This window comes from Hypanus sabinus, assembly GCF_030144855.1.
Source record: "Hypanus sabinus isolate sHypSab1 chromosome 5 unlocalized genomic scaffold, sHypSab1.hap1 SUPER_5_unloc_1, whole genome shotgun sequence".
Lineage (NCBI taxonomy): Eukaryota > Metazoa > Chordata > Chondrichthyes > Myliobatiformes > Dasyatidae > Hypanus > Hypanus sabinus.
In genome coordinates this window covers 720,957-740,396 of record NW_026778917.1, presented here as the reverse complement: position 1 = coordinate 740,396, position 19,440 = coordinate 720,957, and the positions used below count along the sequence as shown (strand labels likewise).

Below are 19,440 nucleotides of genomic sequence, written 5' to 3'. Positions count from 1 at the left end.
TGTGGAGAGGAGTGATGTTTCTGAGGGGGAGGGGTGACACTGTGGAGAGGAGTGATGTTTTCTGAGGGGGAGGGGGTGACACTGTGGAGAGGAGTGATGTTTCTGAGGGGGAGGGGGTGACACTGTGGAGAGGAGTGATGTTTCTAAGGGGGAGGGGTGACACTGTGGAGAGGAGTGATGTTTCTGAGGGGGAGGGGGTGACACTGTGGAGAGGAGTGATGTTTCTGAGGGGGAGGGGGTGACACTGTGGAGAGGAGTGATGTTTCTGAGGGGGAGGGGGGTGACACTGTGGAGAGGAGTGATGTTTCTGAGGGGGAGGGGGTGACACTGTGGAGAGGTGTGATGTTTCTGAGGGGGAGGGGTGCCCCTGTGGAGAGGAGTGATGTTTCTGAGGGGGAGGGGTGACACTGTGGAGAGGAGTGATGTTTCTGAGGGGGAGGGGGTGACACTGTGGAGAGGAGTGATGTTTCTGAGGGGGAGGGGTGACACTGTGGAGAGGAGTGATGTTTCTGAGGGGGAGGGGTGACACTGTGGAGAGGAGTGATGTTTCTGAGGGGGAGGGGGTGACACTGTGGAGAGGAGTGATGTTTCTGAGGGGGAGGGGGTGACACTGTGGAGAGGAGTGATGTTTCTGAGGGGGAGGGGTGACACTGTGGAGAGGAGTGATGTTTCTGAGGGGGAGGGGGTGACACTGTGGAGAGGAGTGATGTTTCTGAGGGGGAGGGGTGACACTGTGGAGAGGAGTGATGTTTCTGAGGGGGAGGGGTGACACTGTGGAGAGGAGTGATGTTTCTGAGGGGGAGGGGGTGACACTGTGGAGAGGAGTGATGTTTCTGAGGGGGAGGGGGTGACACTGTGGAGAGGAGTGATGTTTCTGAGGGGGAGGGGGTGACACTGTGGAGAGGAGTGATGTTTCTGAGGGGGAGGGGGTGACACTGTGGAGAGGAGTGATGTTTCTGAGGGGGAGGGGGGTGACACTGTGGAGAGGAGTGATGTTTCTGAGGGGGAGGGGTGACACTGTGGAGAGGAGTGATGTTTCTGAGGGGGAGGGGTGACACTGTGGAGAGGAGTGATGTTTCTGAGGGGGAGGGGGTGACACTGTGGAGAGGAGTGATGTTTCTGAGGGGGAGGGGTGCCCCTGTGGAGAGGAGTGATGTTTCTGAGGGGGAGGGGATGCCCCTGTGGAGAGGTGTGATGTTTCTGAGGGGGAGGGGTGACACTGTGGAGAGGAGTGATGTTTCTGAGGGGGAGGGGGTGACACTGTGGAGAGGAGTGATGTTTCTGAGGGGGAGGGGTGACACTGTGGAGAGGAGTGATGTTTCTGAGGGGGAGGGGTGACACTGTGGAGAGGAGTGATGTTTCTGAGGGGGAGGGGTGACACTGTGGAGAGGAGTGATGTTTCTGAGGGGGAGGGGTGACACTGTGGAGAGGAGTGATGTTTCTGAGGGGGAGGGGGTGACACTGTGGAGAGGAGTGATGTTTCTGAGGGGGAGGGGTGACACTGTGGAGAGGAGTGATGTTTCTGAGGGGGAGGGGGTGACACTGTGGAGAGGAGTGATGTTTCTGAGGGGGAGGGGGTGACACTGTGGAGAGGAGTGATGTTTCTGAGGGGGAGGGGGTGCCCCTGTGAGAGGAGTGATGTTTCTGAGGGGGAGGGGGTGACCCTGTGGAGAGGAGTGATGTTTCTGAGGGGGAGGGGTGACACTGTGGAGAGGAGTGATGTTTCTGAGGGGGAGGGGTGACACTGTGGAGAGGAGTGATGTTTCTGAGGGGGAGGGGTGACACTGTGGAGAGGAGTGATGTTTCTGAGGGGGAGGGGGTGCCCCTGTGGAGAGGAGTGATGTTTCTGAGGGGGAGGGTGGTGACACTGTGGAGAGGAGTGATGTTTCTGAGGGGGAGGGGGTGACACTGTGGAGAGGAGTGATGTTTCTGAGGGGGAGGGGGTGACACTGTGGAGAGGAGTGATGTTTCTGAGGGGGAGGGGTGACACTGTGGAGAGGAGTGATGTTTCTGAGGGGGAGGGGTGACACTGTGGAGAGGAGTGATGTTTCTGAGGGGGAGGGGTGACACTGTGGAGAGGAGTGATGTTTCTGAGGGGGAGGGGGTGACACTGTGGAGAGGAGTGATGTTTCTGAGGGGGAGGGGGTGCCACTGTGGAGAGGAGTGATGTTTCTGAGGGGGAGGGGTGACACTGTGGAGAGGAGTGATGTTTCTGAGGGGGAGGGGGTGCCCTGTGGAGAGGAGTGATGTTTCTGAGGGGGAGGGGTGACACTGTGGAGAGGAGTGATGTTTCTGAGGGGGAGGGGGTGACACTGTGGAGAGGAGTGATGTTTCTGAGGGGGAGGGGGTGCCCTGTGGAGAGGAGTGATGTTTCTGAGGGGGAGGGGTGACACTGTGGAGAGGAGTGATGTTTCTGAGGGGGAGGGTGGTGACACTGTGGAGAGGAGTGATGTTTCTGAGGGGGAGGGGGTGACACTGTGGAGAGGAGTGATGTTTCTGAGGGGGAGGGGTGACACTGTGGAGAGGAGTGATGTTTCTGAGGGGGAGGGGTGACACTGTGGAGAGGAGTGATGTTTCTGAGGGGGAGGGGTGACACTGTGGAGAGGAGTGATGTTTCTGAGGGGGAGGGTGGTGACACTGTGGAGAGGAGTGATGTTTCTGAGGGGGAGGGGGTGACACTGTGGAGAGGAGTGATGTTTCTGAGGGGGAGGGGTGACACTGTGGAGAGGAGTGATGTTTCTGAGGGGGAGGGGTGACACTGTGGAGAGGAGTGATGTTTCTGAGGGGGAGGGGGTGACACTGTGGAGAGGAGTGATGTTTCTGAGGGGGAGGGGGTGACACTGTGGAGAGGAGTGATGTTTCTGAGGGGGAGGGGTGACACTGTGGAGAGGAGTGATGTTTCTGAGGGGGAGGGGTGACACTGTGGAGAGGAGTGATGTTTCTGAGGGGGAGGGGGTGCCCTGTGGAGAGGATTGATGTTTCTGAGGGGGAGGGGGTGCCCCTGTGGAGAGGAGTGATGTTTCTGAGGGGGAGGGGTGCCCTGTGGAGAGGAGTGATGTTTCTGAGGGGGAGGGGTGCCCTGTGGAGAGGAGTGATGTTTCTGAGGGGGAGGGGTGACACTGTGGAGAGGAGTGATGTTTCTGAGGGGGAGGGGTGACACTGTGGAGAGGAGTGATGTTTCTGAGGGGGAGGGGTGACACTGTGGAGAGGAGTGATGTTTCTGAGGGGGAGGGGTGGTGCACTGTGGAGAGGAGTGATGTTTCTGAGGGGGAGGGGTGACACTGTGGAGAGGAGTGATGTTTCGGAGGGGGAGGGGTGACACTGTGGAGAGGAGTGATGTTTCTGAGGGGGAGGGGTGACACTGTGGAGAGGAGTGATGTTTATGAGGGGGAGGAGGTGCCCCTGTGGAGAGGAGTGATGTTTCTGAGGGGGAGGGGGTGACACTGTGGAGAGGAGTGATGTTTCTGAGGGGGAGGGGTGACACTGTGGAGAGGAGTGATGTTTCTGAGGGGGAGGGGTGACACTGTGGAGAGGTGTGATGTTTCTGAGGGGGAGGGGGTGACACTGTGGAGAGGTGTGATGTTTCTGAGGGGGAGGGGTGACACTGTGGAGAGGAGTGATGTTTCTGAGGGGGAGGGGTGACACTGTGGAGAGGAGTGATGTTTCTGAGGGGGAGTGGGTGCCCCTGTGGAGAGGAGTGATGTTTCTGAGGGAGGGGTGACACTGTGGAGAGGAGTGATGTTTCTGAGGGGGAGGGGTGCCCCTGTGGAGAGGAGTGATGTTTCTGAGGGGGAGGGGTGCCCCTGTGGAGAGGAGTGATGTTTCTGAGGGGGAGGGGTGACACTGTGGAGAGGAGTGATGTTTCTGAGGGGGAGGGGTGACACTGTGGAGAGGTGTGATGTTTCTGAGGGGGAGGGGTGACACTGTGGAGAGGAGTGATGTTTCTGAGGGGGAGGGGTGACACTGTGGAGAGGAGTGATGTTTCTGAGGGGGAGGGGTGACACTGTGGAGAGGAGTGATGTTTCTGAGGGGGAGGGGTGACACTGTGGAGAGGAGTGATGTTTCTGAGGGGGAGGGGTGACACTGTGGAGAGGAGTGATGTTCCTGAGGGGGAGGGGGTGCCCTGTGGAGAGGAGTGATGTTTCTGAGGGGGAGGGGTGACACTGTGGAGAGGAGTGATGTTTCTGAGGGGGAGGGGTGACACTGTGGAGAGGAGTGATGTTTCTGAGGGGGAGGGGTGACACTGTGGAGAGGAGTGATGTTTCTGAGGGGGAGGGGTGCCCCTGTGGAGAGGAGTGATGTTTCTGAGGGGGAGTGGGTGCCCCTGTGGAGAGGAGTGATGTTTCTGAGGGGGAGGGGTGACACTGTGGAGAGGAGTGATGTTTCTGAGGGGGAGGGGGTGACACTGTGGAGAGGAGTGATGTTTCTGAGGGGGAGGAGGTGCCCCTGTGGAGAGGAGTGATGTTTCTGAGGGGGAGGGGTGACACTGTGGAGAGGAGTGATGTTTCTGAGGGGGAGGGGTGACACTGTGGAGAGGAGTGATGTTTCTGAGGGGGAGGGGTGACACTGTGGAGAGGAGTGATGTTTCTGAGGGGGAGGGGATGCCCCTGTGGAGAGGTGTGATGTTTCTGAGGGGGAGGGGGTGCCCCTGTGGAGAGGAGTGATGTTTCTGAGGGGGAGGGGTGACACTGTGGAGAGGAGTGATGTTTCTGAGGGGGAGGGGGTGCCCCTGTGGAGAGGAGTGATGTTTCTGAGGGGGAGTGGGTGCCCCTGTGGAGAGGAGTGATGTTTCTGAGGGGGAGGGGTGACACTGTGGAGAGGAGTGATGTTTCTGAGGGGGAGGGGTGACACTGTGGAGAGGTGTGATGTTTCTGAGGGGGAGGGGGTGCCCTGTGGAGAGGAGTGATGTTTCTGAGGGGGAGGGGTGACACTGGAGAGGAGTGATGTTTCTGAGGGGGAGGGGTGACACTGGAAAGGAGTGATGTTTCTGAGGGGGAGGGGTGACACTGTGGAGAGTTGTGATGTTTCTGAGGGGGAGGGGTGCCCCTGTGGAGAGGAGTGATGTTTCTGAGGGGGAGGGGTGACACTGTGGAGAGTTGTGATGTTTCTGAGGGGGAGGGGTGCCCCTGAGGAGAGGAGTGATGTTTCTGAGGGGGAGGGGTGACACTGTGGAGAGGAGTGATGTTTCTGAGGGGGAGGGGTGACACTGTGGAGAGGAGTGATGTTTCTGAGGGGGAGGGGGTGACACTGTGGAGAGGAGTGATGTTTCTGAGGGGGAGGGGTGCCCTGTGGAGAGGAGTGATGTTTCTGAGGGGGAGGGGGTGCCCCTGTGGAGAGGAGTGATGTTTCTGAGGGGGAGTGGGTGCCCCTGTGGAGAGGAGTGATGTTTCTGAGGGGGAGGGGTGACACTGTGGAGAGGTGTGATGTTTCTGAGGGGGAGGGGGTGCCCTGTGGAGAGGAGTGATGTTTCTGAGGGGGAGGGGTGACACTGGAGAGGAGTGATGTTTCTGAGGGGGAGGGGTGACACTGGAAAGGAGTGATGTTTCTGAGGGGGAGGGGTGACACTGTGGAGAGTTGTGATGTTTCTGAGGGGGAGGGGTGCCCCTGTGGAGAGGAGTGATGTTTCTGAGGGGGAGGGGTGACACTGTGGAGAGTTGTGATGTTTCTGAGGGGGAGGGGTGACACTGTGGAAAGGAGTGATGTTTCTGAGGGGGAGGGGTGACACTGTGGAGAGTTGTGATGTTTCTGAGGGGGAGGGGTGACACTGTGGAGAGGAGTGATGTTTCTGAGGGGGAGGGGTGACACTGTGGAGAGGAGTGATGTTTCTGAGGGGGAGGGGTGACACTGTGGAGAGGAGTGATGTTTCTGAGGGGGAGGGGTGACACTGTGGAGAGGAGTGATGTTTCTGAGGGGGAGGGGTGACACTGTGGAGAGGAGTGATGTTTCTGAGGGGGAGGGGTGACACTGTGGAGAGGAGTGATGTTTCTGAGGGGGAGGGGTGACACTGTGGAGAGGAGTGATGTTTCTGAGGGGGAGGGGTGACACTGTGGAGAGGAGTGATGTTTCTGAGGGGGAGGGGTGACACTGTGGAGAGGAGTGATGTTTCTGAGGGGGAGGGGTGACACTGTGGAGAGGAGTGATGTTTCTGAGGGGGAGGGGTGCCCCTGTGGAGAGGAGTGATGTTTCTGAGGGGGAGGGGGTGACACTGTGGAGAGGAGTGATGTTTCTGAGGGGGAGGGGTGCCCCTGTGGAGAGGAGTGATGTTTCTGAGGGGGAGGGGGTGACACTGTGGAGAGGAGTGATGTTTCTGAGGGGGAGGGGTGCCCCTGTGGAGAGGAGTGATGTTTCTGAGGGGGAGGGGTGACACTGTGGAGAGTTGTGATGTTTCTGAGGGGGAGGGGTGACACTGTGGAGAGGAGTGATGTTTCTGAGGGGGAGGGGTGACACTGTGGAGAGGAGTGATGTTTCTGAGGGGGAGGGGTGACACTGTGGAGAGGAGTGATGTTTCTGAGGGGGAGGGGTGCCCCTGTGGAGAGGAGTGATGTTTATGAGGGGGAGGGGTGCCCCTGTGGAGAGGAGTGATGTTTCTGAGGGGGAGGGGTGACACTGTGGAGAGGAGTGATGTTTCTGAGGGGGAGGGGTGACACTGGAGAGGAGTGATGTTTCTGAGGGGGAGGGGTGCCCCTGTGGAGAGGAGTGATGTTTCTGAGGGGGAGGGGTGACACTGTGGAGAGGAGTGATGTTTCTGAGGGGGAGGGGGTGCCCCTGTGGAGAGGAGTGATGTTTCTGAGGGGGAGGGGTGACACTGTGGAGAGGTGTGATGTTTCTGAGGGGGAGGGGTGACACTGTGGAGAGGTGTGATGTTTCTGAGGGGGAGGGATGCCCCTGTGGAGAGGAGTGATGTTTCTGAGGGGGAGGGGATGCCCCTGTGGAGAGGAGTGATGTTTCTGAGGGGGAGGGGTGACACTGTGGAGAGGTGTGATGTTTCTGAGGGGGAGGGGTGACACTGTGGAGAGGAGTGATGTTTCTGAGGGGGAGGGGTGACACTGTGGAGAGGAGTGATGTTTCTGAGGGGGAGGGGTGACACTGTGGAGAGGAGTGATGTTTCTGAGGGGGAGGGGTGCCCCTGTGGAGAGGAGTGATGTTTCTGAGGGGGAGGGGTGCCCCTGTGGAGAGGAGTGATGTTTCTGAGGGGGAGGGGATGCCCCTGTGGAGAGGAGTGATGTTTCTGAGGGGGAGGGGTGACACTGTGGAGAGGAGTGATGTTTCTGAGGGGGAGGGGTGACACTGTGGAGAGGAGTGATGTTTCTGAGGGGGAGGGGTGACACTGTGGAGAGGAGTGATGTTTCTGAGGGGGAGGGGTGACACTGTGGAGAGTTGTGATGTTTCTGAGGGGGAGGGGTGACACTGTGGAGAGGAGTGATGTTTCTGAGGGGGAGGGGTGACACTGTGGAGAGGAGTGATGTTTCTGAGGGGGAGGGGTGACACTGTGGAGAGGAGTGATGTTTCTGAGGGGGAGGGGTGACACTGTGGAGAGGAGTGATGTTTCTGAGGGGGAGGGGTGACACTGTGGAGAGGAGTGATGTTTCTGAGGGGGAGGGGTGACACTGTGGAGAGGAGTGATGTTTCTGAGGGGGAGGGGTGACACTGTGGAGAGGAGAGATGTTTCTGAGGGGGAGGGGTGACACTGTGGAGAGGAGTGATGTTTCTGAGGGGGAGGGGTGACACTGTGGAGAGGAGTGATGTTTCTAAGGGGGAGGGGGTGCCCTGTGGAGAGGAGTGATGTTTCTGAGGGGGAGGGGTGACACTGTGGAGAGGAGTGATGTTTCTAAGGGGGAGGGGGGTGCCCTGTGGAGAGGAGTGATGTTTCTAAGGGGGAGGGGTGACACTGTGGAGAGGAGTGATGTTTCTGAGGGGGAGGGGATGCCCCTGTGGAGAGTTGTGATGTTTCTGAGGGGGAGGGGTGCCCCTGTGGAGAGGAGTGATGTTTCTGAGGGGGAGGGGTGACACTGTGGAGAGGAGTGATGTTTCTGAGGGGGAGGGGTGACACTGTGGAGAGGAGTGATGTTTCTGAGGGGGAGGGGTGACACTGTGGAGAGGAGTGATGTTTCTGAGGGGGAGGGGGTGACACTGTGGAGAGGAGTGATGTTTCTGAGGGGGAGGGGTGACACTGTGGAGAGGAGTGATGTTTCTGAGGGGGAGGGGTGACACTGTGGAGAGGAGTGATGTTTCTGAGGGGGAGGGGGTGACACTGTGGAGAGGAGTGATGTTTCTGAGGGGGAGGGGTGACACTGTGGAGAGGAGTGATGTTTCTGAGGGGGAGGGGTGACACTGTGGAGAGGAGTGATGTTTCTGAGGGGGAGGGGTGACACTGTGGAGAGGAGTGATGTTTCAGAGGGGGAGGGGTGACACTGTGGAGAGGAGTGATGTTTCTGAGGGGGAGGGGTGACACTGTGGAGAGGTGTGATGTTTCTGAGGGGGAGGGGTGACACTGTGGAGAGGAGTGATGTTTCTGAGGGGGAGGGGTGGTGCCCTGTGGAGAGGAGTGATGTTTCTGAGGGGGAGGGGTGCCCCTGTGGAGAGGTGTGATGTTTCTGAGGGGGAGGGGTGACACTGTGGAGAGGTGTGATGTTTCTGAGGGGGAGGGGTGGTGCCCTGTGGAGAGGAGTGATGTTTCTGAGGGGGAGGGGTGCCCTGTGGAGAGGAGTGATGTTTCTGAGGGGGAGGGGGTGACACTGTGGAGAGGAGTGATGTTTCTGAGGGGGAGGGGTGACACTGTGGAGAGGTGTGATGTTTCTGAGGGGGAGGGGGTGCCCCTGTGGAGAGGAGTGATGTTTCTGAGGGGGAGGGGTGACACTGTGGAGAGGAGTGATGTTTCTGAGGGGGAGGGGTGACACTGTGGAGAGGAGTGATGTTTCTGAGGGGGAGGGGGTGACACTGTGGAGAGGAGTGATGTTTCTGAGGGGGAGGGGGTGACACTGTGGAGAGGAGTGATGTTTCTGAGGGGGAGGGGTGACACTGTGGAGAGGAGTGATGTTTCTGAGGGGGAGGGGTGACACTGTGGAGAGGAGTGATGTTTCTAAGGGGGAGGGGTGACACTGTGGAGAGGAGTGATGTTTCTGAGGGGGAGGGGTGACACTGTGGAGAGGAGTGATGTTTCTGAGGGGGAGGGGTGACACCGTGGAGAGGAGTGATGTTTCTGAGGGGGAGGGGTGACACTGTGGAGAGGAGTGATGTTTCTGAGGGGGAGGGGTGACACCGTGGAGAGGAGTGATGTTTCTGAGGGGGAGGGGTGCCCCTGTGGAGAGGAGTGATGTTTCTGAGGGGGAGGGGTGCCACTGTGGAGAGGAGTGATGTTTCTGAGGGGGAGGGTGACACTGTGGAGAGGAGTGATGTTTCTGAGGGGGAGGGGTGCCCCTGTGGAGAGGAGTGATGTTTCTGAGGGGGAGGGGTGACACTGTGGAGAGGAGTGATGTTTCTGAGGGGGAGGGGTGACACTGTGGAGAGGAGTGATGTTTCTGAGGGGGAGGGGTGACACTGTGGAGAGGAGTGATGTTTCTGAGGGGGAGGGGGTGACACTGTGGAGAGGAGTGATGTTTCTGAGGGGGAGGGGTGACACTGTGGAGAGGAGTGATGTTTCTGAGGGGGAGGGGTGACACTGTGGAGAGGTGTGATGTTTCTGAGGGGGAGGGGGTGACACTGTGGAGAGGAGTGATGTTTCTGAGGGGGAGGGGGTGACACTGTGGAGAGGAGTGATGTTTCTGAGGGGGAGGGGTGACACTGTGGAGATGAGTGATGTTTCTGAGGGGGAGGGGTGACACTGTGGAGAGGAGTGATGTTTCTGAGGGGGAGGGGGTGCCCCTGTGGAGAGGAGTGATGTTTCTGAGGGGGAGGGGGTGACACTGTGGAGAGGAGTGATGTTTCTGAGGGGGAGGGGGTGCCCCTGTGGAGAGGAGTGATGTTTCTGAGGGGGAGGGGTGACACTGTGGAGAGGAGTGATGTTTATGAGGGGGAGGAGGTGCCCCTGTGGAGAGGAGTGATGTTTCTGAGGGGGAGGAGGTGCCCCTGTGGAGAGGAGTGATGTTTCTGAGGGGGAGGGGTGACACTGTGGAGAGGAGTGATGTTTCTGAGGGGGAGGGGTGACACTGTGGAGAGGAGTGATGTTTCTGAGGGGGAGGGGGTGTCCCTGTGGAGAGGAGTGATGTTTCTGAGGGGGAGGGGATGCCCCTGTGGAGAGGAGTGATGTTTCTGAGGGGGAGGGGTGACACTGTGGAGAGGAGTGATGTTTCTGAGGGGGAGGGGTGACACTGTGGAGAGGAGTGATGTTTCTGAGGGGGAGGGGTGACACTGTGGAGAGGAGTGATGTTTCTGAGGGGGAGGGGGTGCCCCTGTGGAGAGGAGTGATGTTTCTGAGGGGGAGGGGTGACACTGTGGAGAGGAGTGATGTTTCTGAGGGGGAGGGGGTGCCCCTGTGGAGAGGAGTGATGTTTCTGAGGGGGAGGGGTGACACTGTGGAGAGGAGTGATGTTTCTGAGGGGGAGGGGTGACACTGTGGAGAGGTGTGATGTTTCTGAGGGGGAGGGGGTGACACTGTGGAGAGGAGTGATGTTTCTGAGGGGGAGGGGGTGACACTGTGGAGAGGAGTGATGTTTCTGAGGGGGAGGGGGTGACACTGTGGAGAGGAGTGATGTTTCTGAGGGGGAGGGGGGTGACACTGTGGAGAGGAGTGATGTTTCTAGGGGGAGGGGGTGACACTGTGGAGAGGAGTGATGTTTCTGAGGGGGAGGGGTGACACTGTGGAGAGGAGTGATGTTTCTGAGGGGGAGGGGTGACACTGTGGAGAGGAGTGATGTTTCTGAGGGGGAGGGGTGGTGCCCTGTGGAGAGGAGTGATGTTTCTGAGGGGGAGGGGATGCCCCTGTAGGAGGGTTGCTGTGGAGAGGTGTGATGTTTGAGTTTATTGGAGCGGCACCTTGGGACCAAAACAGACAGATGGTGAAGGTGGTCTCCCAGAGCTCTGGGTCAGTTGGACCCTGCACAGGGCTTGCTGTGGAAGGGGTCTCTGCTTCGACCTGGATCCATTCAGCACTTACCCTCCTCACTTTTCAGCTTGTCCGCCTGACCTTTCTCCATGAGGCTCTCCGCCTCTTTCACAAATGCAATCATTCCTCCGAACGGCGGCGAAAGTATCTCCTCAATGAACTCCTGCCAGGAAACACACCACAGGTATCAAAATAAAACCATAAACACCCAGAGGAAACAGGGCAACATCGGGTACAGACACAGAGGAAACAGGGCAACATCGGGTACAGACACAGAGGGAAACAGGGCAACATCGGGTACAGACACAGTGGGAAACAGGGCAACATCGGGTACAGACACAGTGTGAAACAGGGCAACATCGGGTACAGACTCAGAGGGAAACAGGGCAACATCGGGTACAGACACAGAGGGAAACAGGGCAACATCGGGTACAGACACAGTGGAAACAGGGTAACATCGGGTACAGACACAGAGGGAAAAAGGGTAACATCGGGTACAGACACAGTGGGAAACAGGGCAACATCGGGTACAGACACAGTGGGAAACAGGGCAACATCGGGTACAGACACAGAGGGAAACGGCAACATCGGGTACAGACACAGAGGAGACAGGGCAACATCGGGTCCAGACACAGAGGAGACAGGGCAACATCGGGTACAGACACAGAGGAGACAGGGCAACATCGGGTACAGACACAGGGAAACAGGGCAACATCGGGTACAGACACAGTGTGAAACAGGGCAACATCGGGTACAGACACAGTGTGAAACAGGGCAACATCGGGTACAGACACAGTGGGAAACAGGGCAACATCGGGTACAGACACAGGGGGAAACAGGGCAACATCGGGTACAGACACAGTGGGAAACAGGGCAACATCGGGTACAGACACAGTGGGAAACAGGGCAACATCGGGTACAGACACAGGGGGAAACAGGGCAACATCGGGTACAGACACAGTGGGAAACAGGGCAACATCGGGTACAGACACAGTGGGAAACAGGGCAACATCGGGTACAGACACAGAGGGAAACAGGGCAACATCGGGTACAGACACAGGGAAACGGCAACATCGGGTACAGACACAGTGTGAAACAGGGCAACATCGGGAACAGACACAGAGGGAAACAGGGCAACATCGGGTACAGACACAGTGGGAAAGAGGGCAACATCGGGTACAGACACAAAGGGAAACAGGGCAACATCGGGTACAAACACAGAGGGAAACAGGGCAACATCGGGTACAGACACAGAGGAAACAGGGCAACATCGGGTACAGACACAGTGGGAAACAGGGCAACATCGGGTACAGACACAGAGGGAAACAGGGCAACATCGGGTACAGACACAGTGTGAAACAGGGCAACATCGGGTACAGACACAGAGGAGACAGGGCAACATCGGGTACAGACCCAGAGGAAACAGGGCAACATCGGGTACAGACACAGTTTACAAACAGGGCAACATCGGGTACAGACACAGTGGGAAACAGGGCAAGATCGGGTAGAGACACAGAGGAAACAGGGCAACATCAGGTACAGACACAGTGGGAAACAGGAAAATCCCAGTACAGACACAGTGGGAAACAGGGCAACATCGGGTACAGACACAGTTTGCAAACAGGGCAACATCGGGTACAGACACAGTGTGAAACAGGGCAACATCGGGTACAGACACAGTGTGGAAACAGGGCAACATCGGGTACAGACACAGTGGAAACAGGGCAACATCGGGTACAGACACAGAGGAAACGGCAACATCGGGTACAGACACAGAGGGAAACAGGGCAACATCGGGTACAGACACAGAGGAAAACAGGGCAACATCGGGTACAGACACAGAGGGAAACAGGGCAACATCGGGTACAGACACAGTGTGGAAACGGCAACATCGGGTACAGACACAGTGGGAAACAGGGCAACATCGGGTACAGACACAGTTTGCAAACAGGGCAACATCGGGTACAGACACAGTGGGAAACAGGGCAACATCGGGTACAGACACAGTGTGAAACAGGGCAACATCGGGTACAGATACAGTGTGAAACAGGGCAACATCGGGTACAGACACAGTGCGGAAACAGGGCAACATCGGGTACAGACACAGAGGGAAACGGCAACATCGGGTACAGACACAGTGGGAAACAGGGCAACATCGGGTACAGACACAGTGGGAAACAGGGCAACATCGGGTACAGACACAGGGGGAAACAGGGCAACATCGGGTACAAACACAGAGGGAAACAGGGCATCATCGTTTACAGACACAGAGGGAAACAGGGCAACATCGTGTACAGACCCAGAGGAAACAGGGCAACATCGGGTACAGACACAGAGGGAAACAGGGCAACATCGGGTACAGACACAGTTTGCAAACAGGGCAACATCGGGTACAGACACAGTGGGAAACAGGGCAAGATCGGGTACAGACACAGAGGAAACAGGGCAACATCAGGTACAGACACAGTGAGAAACAGGAAAATCCCAGTACAGACATGGAGGAAACAGGGCAACATCGGGTACAGACACAGAGGAAAACAGGGCAACATCGGGTACAGACACAGTGGGAAACAGGGCAACATCGGGTACAGACACAGAGGAAACAGGGCAACATCGGGTACAGACACAGAGGGAAACAGGGCAACATCGGGTACAGACACAGTGGGAAACAGGGCAACATCGGGTACAGACACAGAGGAAACAGGGCAACATCGGGTACAGACACAGTGGGAAACAGGGCAACATCGGGTACAGACACAGAGGGAAACAGGGCAACATCGGGTACAGACACAGTGTGAAACAGGGCAACATCGGGTACAGACACAGAGGAGACAGGGCAACATCGGGTACAGACCCAGAGGAAACAGGGCAACATCGGGTACAGACACAGTTTACAAACAGGGCAACATCGGGTACAGACACAGTGGGAAACAGGGCAAGATCGGGTAGAGACACAGAGGAAACAGGGCAACATCAGGTACAGACACAGTGGGAAACAGGAAAATCCCAGTACAGACACAGTGGGAAACAGGGCAACATCGGGTACAGACACAGTTTGCAAACAGGGCAACATCGGGTACAGACACAGTGTGAAACAGGGCAACATCGGGTACAGACACAGTGTGGAAACAGGGCAACATCGGGTACAGACACAGTGGAAACAGGGCAACATCGGGTACAGACACAGAGGAAACGGCAACATCGGGTACAGACACAGAGGGAGACAGGGCAACATCGGGTACAGACACAGAGGAAAACAGGGCAACATCGGGTACAGACACAGAGGGAAACAGGGCAACATCGGGTACAGACACAGTGTGGAAACGGCAACATCGGGTACAGACACAGTGGGAAACAGGGCAACATCGGGTACAGACACAGTTTGCAAACAGGGCAACATCGGGTACAGACACAGTGTGAAACAGGGCAACATCGGGTACAGACACAGTGTGAAACAGGGCAACATCGGGTACAGATACAGTGCGGAAACAGGGCAACATCGGGTACAGACACAGTGTGAAACAGGGCAACATCGGGTACAGACACAGTGCGGAAACAGGGCAACATCGGGTACAGACACAGAGGGAAACGGCAACATCGGGTACAGACACAGTGGGAAACAGGGCAACATCGGGTACAGACACAGTGGGAAACAGGGCAACATCGGGTACAGACACAGTCTGCAAACAGGGCAACATCGGGTACAAACACAGAGGGAAACAGGGCATCATCGTTTACAGACACAGAGGGAAACAGGGCAACATCGTGTACAGACCCAGAGGAAACAGGGCAACATCGGGTACAGACACAGTTTGCAAACAGGGCAACATCGGGTACAGACACAGTGGGAAACAGGGCAAGATCGGGTACAGACACAGAGGGAAACAGGGCAACATCGGGTACAGACACAGTGTGGAAACGGCAACATCGGGTACAGACACAGTGGGAAACAGGGCAACATCGGGTACAGACACAGTTTGCAAACAGGGCAACATCGGGTACAGACACAGTGTGAAACAGGGCAACATCGGGTACAGACACAGTGTGAAACAGGGCAACATCGGGTACAGATACAGTGCGGAAACAGGGCAACATCGGGTACAGACACAGTGTGAAACAGGGCAACATCGGGTACAGACACAGTGCGGAAACAGGGCAACATCGGGTACAGACACAGAGGGAAACGGCAACATCGGGTACAGACACAGAGGAAAACAGGGCAACATCGGGTACAGACACAGTGGGAAACAGGGCAACATCGGGTGCAGACACAGAGGAAACAGGGCAACATCGGGTACAGACACAGAGGGAAACAGGGCAACATCGGGTACAGACACAGTTTGCAAACAGGGCAACATCGGGTACAGACACAGTGGGAAACAGGGCAAGATCGGGTACAGACACAGAGGAAACAGGGCAACATCAGGTACAGACACAGTGAGAAACAGGAAAATCCCAGTACAGACATGGAGGAAACAGGGCAACATCGGGTACAGACACAGAGGAAAACAGGGCAACATCGGGTACAGACACAGTGGGAAACAGGGCAACATCGGGTACAGACACAGAGGAAACAGGGCAACATCGGGTACAGACACAGAGGGAAACAGGGCAACATCGGGTACAGACACAGTGGGAAACAGGGCAACATCGGGTACAGACACAGAGGGAAACAGGGCAACATCGGGTACAGACACAGAGGGAAACAGGGCAACATCGGGTACAGACACAGTGGGAAACAGGGCAAGATCGGGTACAGACACAGTTTGCAAACAGGGCAACATCGGGTACAGACACAGTGGGAAACAGGGCAAGATCGGGTACAGACACAGAGGAAACAGGGCAACATCGGGTACAGACACAGTGGGAAACAGGGCAACATCGGGTACAGACAGTTTGCAAACAGGGCAACATCGGGTACAGACACAGTCTGCAAACAGGGCAACATCGGGTACAGACACAGTGTGAAACAGGGCAACATCGGGTACAGACACAGTGTGGAAACAGGGCAACATCGGGTACAGACACAGTGGAAACAGGGCAACATCGGGTACAGACACAGAGGAAACGGCAACATCGGGTACAGACACAGAGGGAAACAGGGCAACATCGGGTACAGACACAGAGGAAAACAGGGCAACATCGGGTACAGACACAGAGGGAAACAGGGCAACATCGGGTACAGACACAGTGTGGAAACGGCAACATCGGGTACAGACACAGTGGGAAACAGGGCAACATCGGGTGCAGACACAGAGGAAACAGGGCAACATCGGGTACAGACACAGAGGGAAACAGGGCAACATCGGGTACAGACACAGTTTGCAAACAGGGCAACATCGGGTACAGACACAGTGGGAAACAGGGCAAGATCGGGTACAGACACAGAGGAAACAGGGCAACATCAGGTACAGACACAGTGAGAAACAGGAAAATCCCAGTACAGACATGGAGGAAACAGGGCAACATCGGGTACAGACACAGAGGAAAACAGGGCAACATCGGGTACAGACACAGTGGGAAACAGGGCAACATCGGGTACAGACACAGAGGAAACAGGGCAACATCGGGTACAGACACAGAGGGAAACAGGGCAACATCGGGTACAGACACAGTGGGAAACAGGGCAACATCGGGTACAGACACAGAGGGAAACAGGGCAACATCGGGTACAGACACAGAGGGAAACAGGGCAACATCGGGTACAGACACAGTGGGAAACAGGGCAAGATCGGGTACAGACACAGTTTGCAAACAGGGCAACATCGGGTACAGACACAGTGGGAAACAGGGCAAGATCGGGTACAGACACAGAGGAAACAGGGCAACATCGGGTACAGACACAGTGGGAAACAGGGCAACATCGGGTACAGACAGTTTGCAAACAGGGCAACATCGGGTACAGACACAGTCTGCAAACAGGGCAACATCGGGTACAGACACAGTGTGAAACAGGGCAACATCGGGTACAGACACAGTGTGGAAACAGGGCAACATCGGGTACAGACACAGTGGAAACAGGGCAACATCGGGTACAGACACAGAGGAAACGGCAACATCGGGTACAGACACAGAGGGAAACAGGGCAACATCGGGTACAGACACAGAGGAAAACAGGGCAACATCGGGTACAGACACAGAGGGAAACAGGGCAACATCGGGTACAGACACAGTGTGGAAACGGCAACATCGGGTACAGACACAGTGGGAAACAGGGCAACATCGGGTACAGACACAGTTTGCAAACAGGGCAACATCGGGTACAGACACAGTGTGAAACAGGGCAACATCGGGTACAGACACAGTGTGAAACAGGGCAACATCGGGTACAGATACAGTGCGGAAACAGGGCAACATCGGGTACAGACACAGTGTGAAACAGGGCAACATCGGGTACAGACACAGTGCGGAAACAGGGCAACATCGGGTACAGACACAGAGGGAAACGGCAACATCGGGTACAGACACAGTGGGAAACAGGGCAACATCGGGTACAGACACAGTGGGAAACAGGGCAACATCGGGTACAGACACAGTCTGCAAACAGGGCAACATCGGGTACAAACACAGAGGGAAACAGGGCATCATCGTTTACAGACACAGAGGGAAACAGGGCAACATCGTGTACAGACCCAGAGGAAACAGGGCAACATCGGGTACAGACACAGTTTGCAAACAGGGCAACATCGGGTACAGACACAGTGGGAAACAGGGCAAGATCGGGTACAGACACAGAGGAAACAGGGCAACATCAGGTACAGACACAGTGAGAAACAGGAAAATCCCAGTACAGACATGGAGGAAACAGGGCAACATCGGGTACAGACACAGAGGAAAACAGGGCAACATCGGGTACAGACACAGTGGGAAACAGGGCAACATCGGGTGCAGACACAGAGGAAACAGGGCAACATCGGGTACAGACACAGAGGGAAACAGGGCAACATCGGGTACAGACACAGTTTGCAAACAGGGCAACATCGGGTACAGACACAGTGGGAAACAGGGCAAGATCGGGTACAGACACAGAGGAAACAGGGCAACATCAGGTACAGACACAGTGAGAAACAGGAAAATCCCAGTACAGACATGGAGGAAACAGGGCAACATCGGGTACAGACACAGAGGAAAACAGGGCAACATCGGGTACAGACACAGTGGGAAACAGGGCAACATCGGGTACAGACACAGAGGAAACAGGGCAACATCGGGTACAGACACAGAGGGAAACAGGGCAACATCGGGTACAGACACAGTGGGAAACAGGGCAACATCGGGTACAGACACAGAGGGAAACAGGGCAACATCGGGTACAGACACAGAGGGAAACAGGGCAACATCGGGTACAGACACAGTGGGAAACAGGGCAACATCGGGTACAGACACAGTGGGAAACAGGGCAACATCGGGTACAGACAGTTTGCAAACAGGGCAACATCGGGTACAGACACAGAGGGAAACAGGGCAACATCGGGTACAGACACAGTGGGAAACAGGGCAACATCGGGTACAGACACAGTTTGCAAACAGGGCAACATCGGGTACAGACATAGTTGGAACCAGGAAAATCCCAGTATAGATGCAGTGAGAAACAGGAAAATCCCAGGTACAAACACAGAGGAAACAGGGCAATGTCACTTACATACACAATGGGAAACAGGAAAAATCCCAGTACAGACACAGAGGGAAAAGTGGCAGTGGTACATACTATTCTTTCTTGGGGCTGGGAATACTGGAACTGAAACTGGGAATGAAGGAGCAAGAAATCAGAAATGCTGAGCCACAGTGTATCAGGGATGTTGGAGAACAGACTGGATATATTGGGGAATGGTGATCAGGAATGTGGGAGTACGCATCAGAATCGAAGAATAACCCACTATTTGTAAGCTGGGAATGTTGTCCGCATGGGAGCCAGGAACATCGGAACAGTAACTAGCACACCCCCTCCCACACGCTCCCCCCAGTTCCCATTCTAGGAATGCTACAAAAAGTGCAGCTGGCCTCTCAGTTCACAGGCTGGCAACGCCTGAGTATAATTCAGATATTCAGGCGCACGTAAATGTCTGTAAGCCCACTTTACCCGTGGTCGAGGTTATCCGCCAGGCACCGGATTCCAATCCTCGTCCTGGCCCGTCTAGAAACTGGTTGAGGAGGGGTTACTCACCTGAGTTCGGGCACCCAGAAGCTGCTGGAAACTCTCCACCTCCTTGCTGTCATCAGCTGCCCGCTCCTGGAGACAAAATCCAGGATAAAGAGCAGGAATCATAGTAACTGGCATACTGATACACTGGGACATCCAGAGATGTACTGGATGGGGTTGTGTTACAGAAGCTAACACCCCAACCAGCTCCATTTCCTGCCCGTACTTCAAACCCCTCCCAATGTCCGCTCACGCCCAT

General features: G+C 56.0%; 1 protein-coding gene across 1 annotated transcript in view; it reads right to left on the bottom strand.

Annotated features, from left to right (window-relative positions):
- The window catches only part of vps52 (VPS52 subunit of GARP complex), a 131,155-nt gene that overhangs the window by 4,749 nt on the left and 106,966 nt on the right, over window positions 1-19,440 (bottom strand). The window contains exons 17-18 of the mRNA XM_059957504.1: window positions 19,206-19,271; window positions 11,093-11,204 (exon numbers count right to left, since the gene is read on the bottom strand). Of these exons, the coding sequence (XP_059813487.1) occupies window positions 11,093-11,204; window positions 19,206-19,271 (178 nt within the window). The remainder of the gene's footprint in view (window positions 1-11,092; window positions 11,205-19,205; window positions 19,272-19,440) is intronic.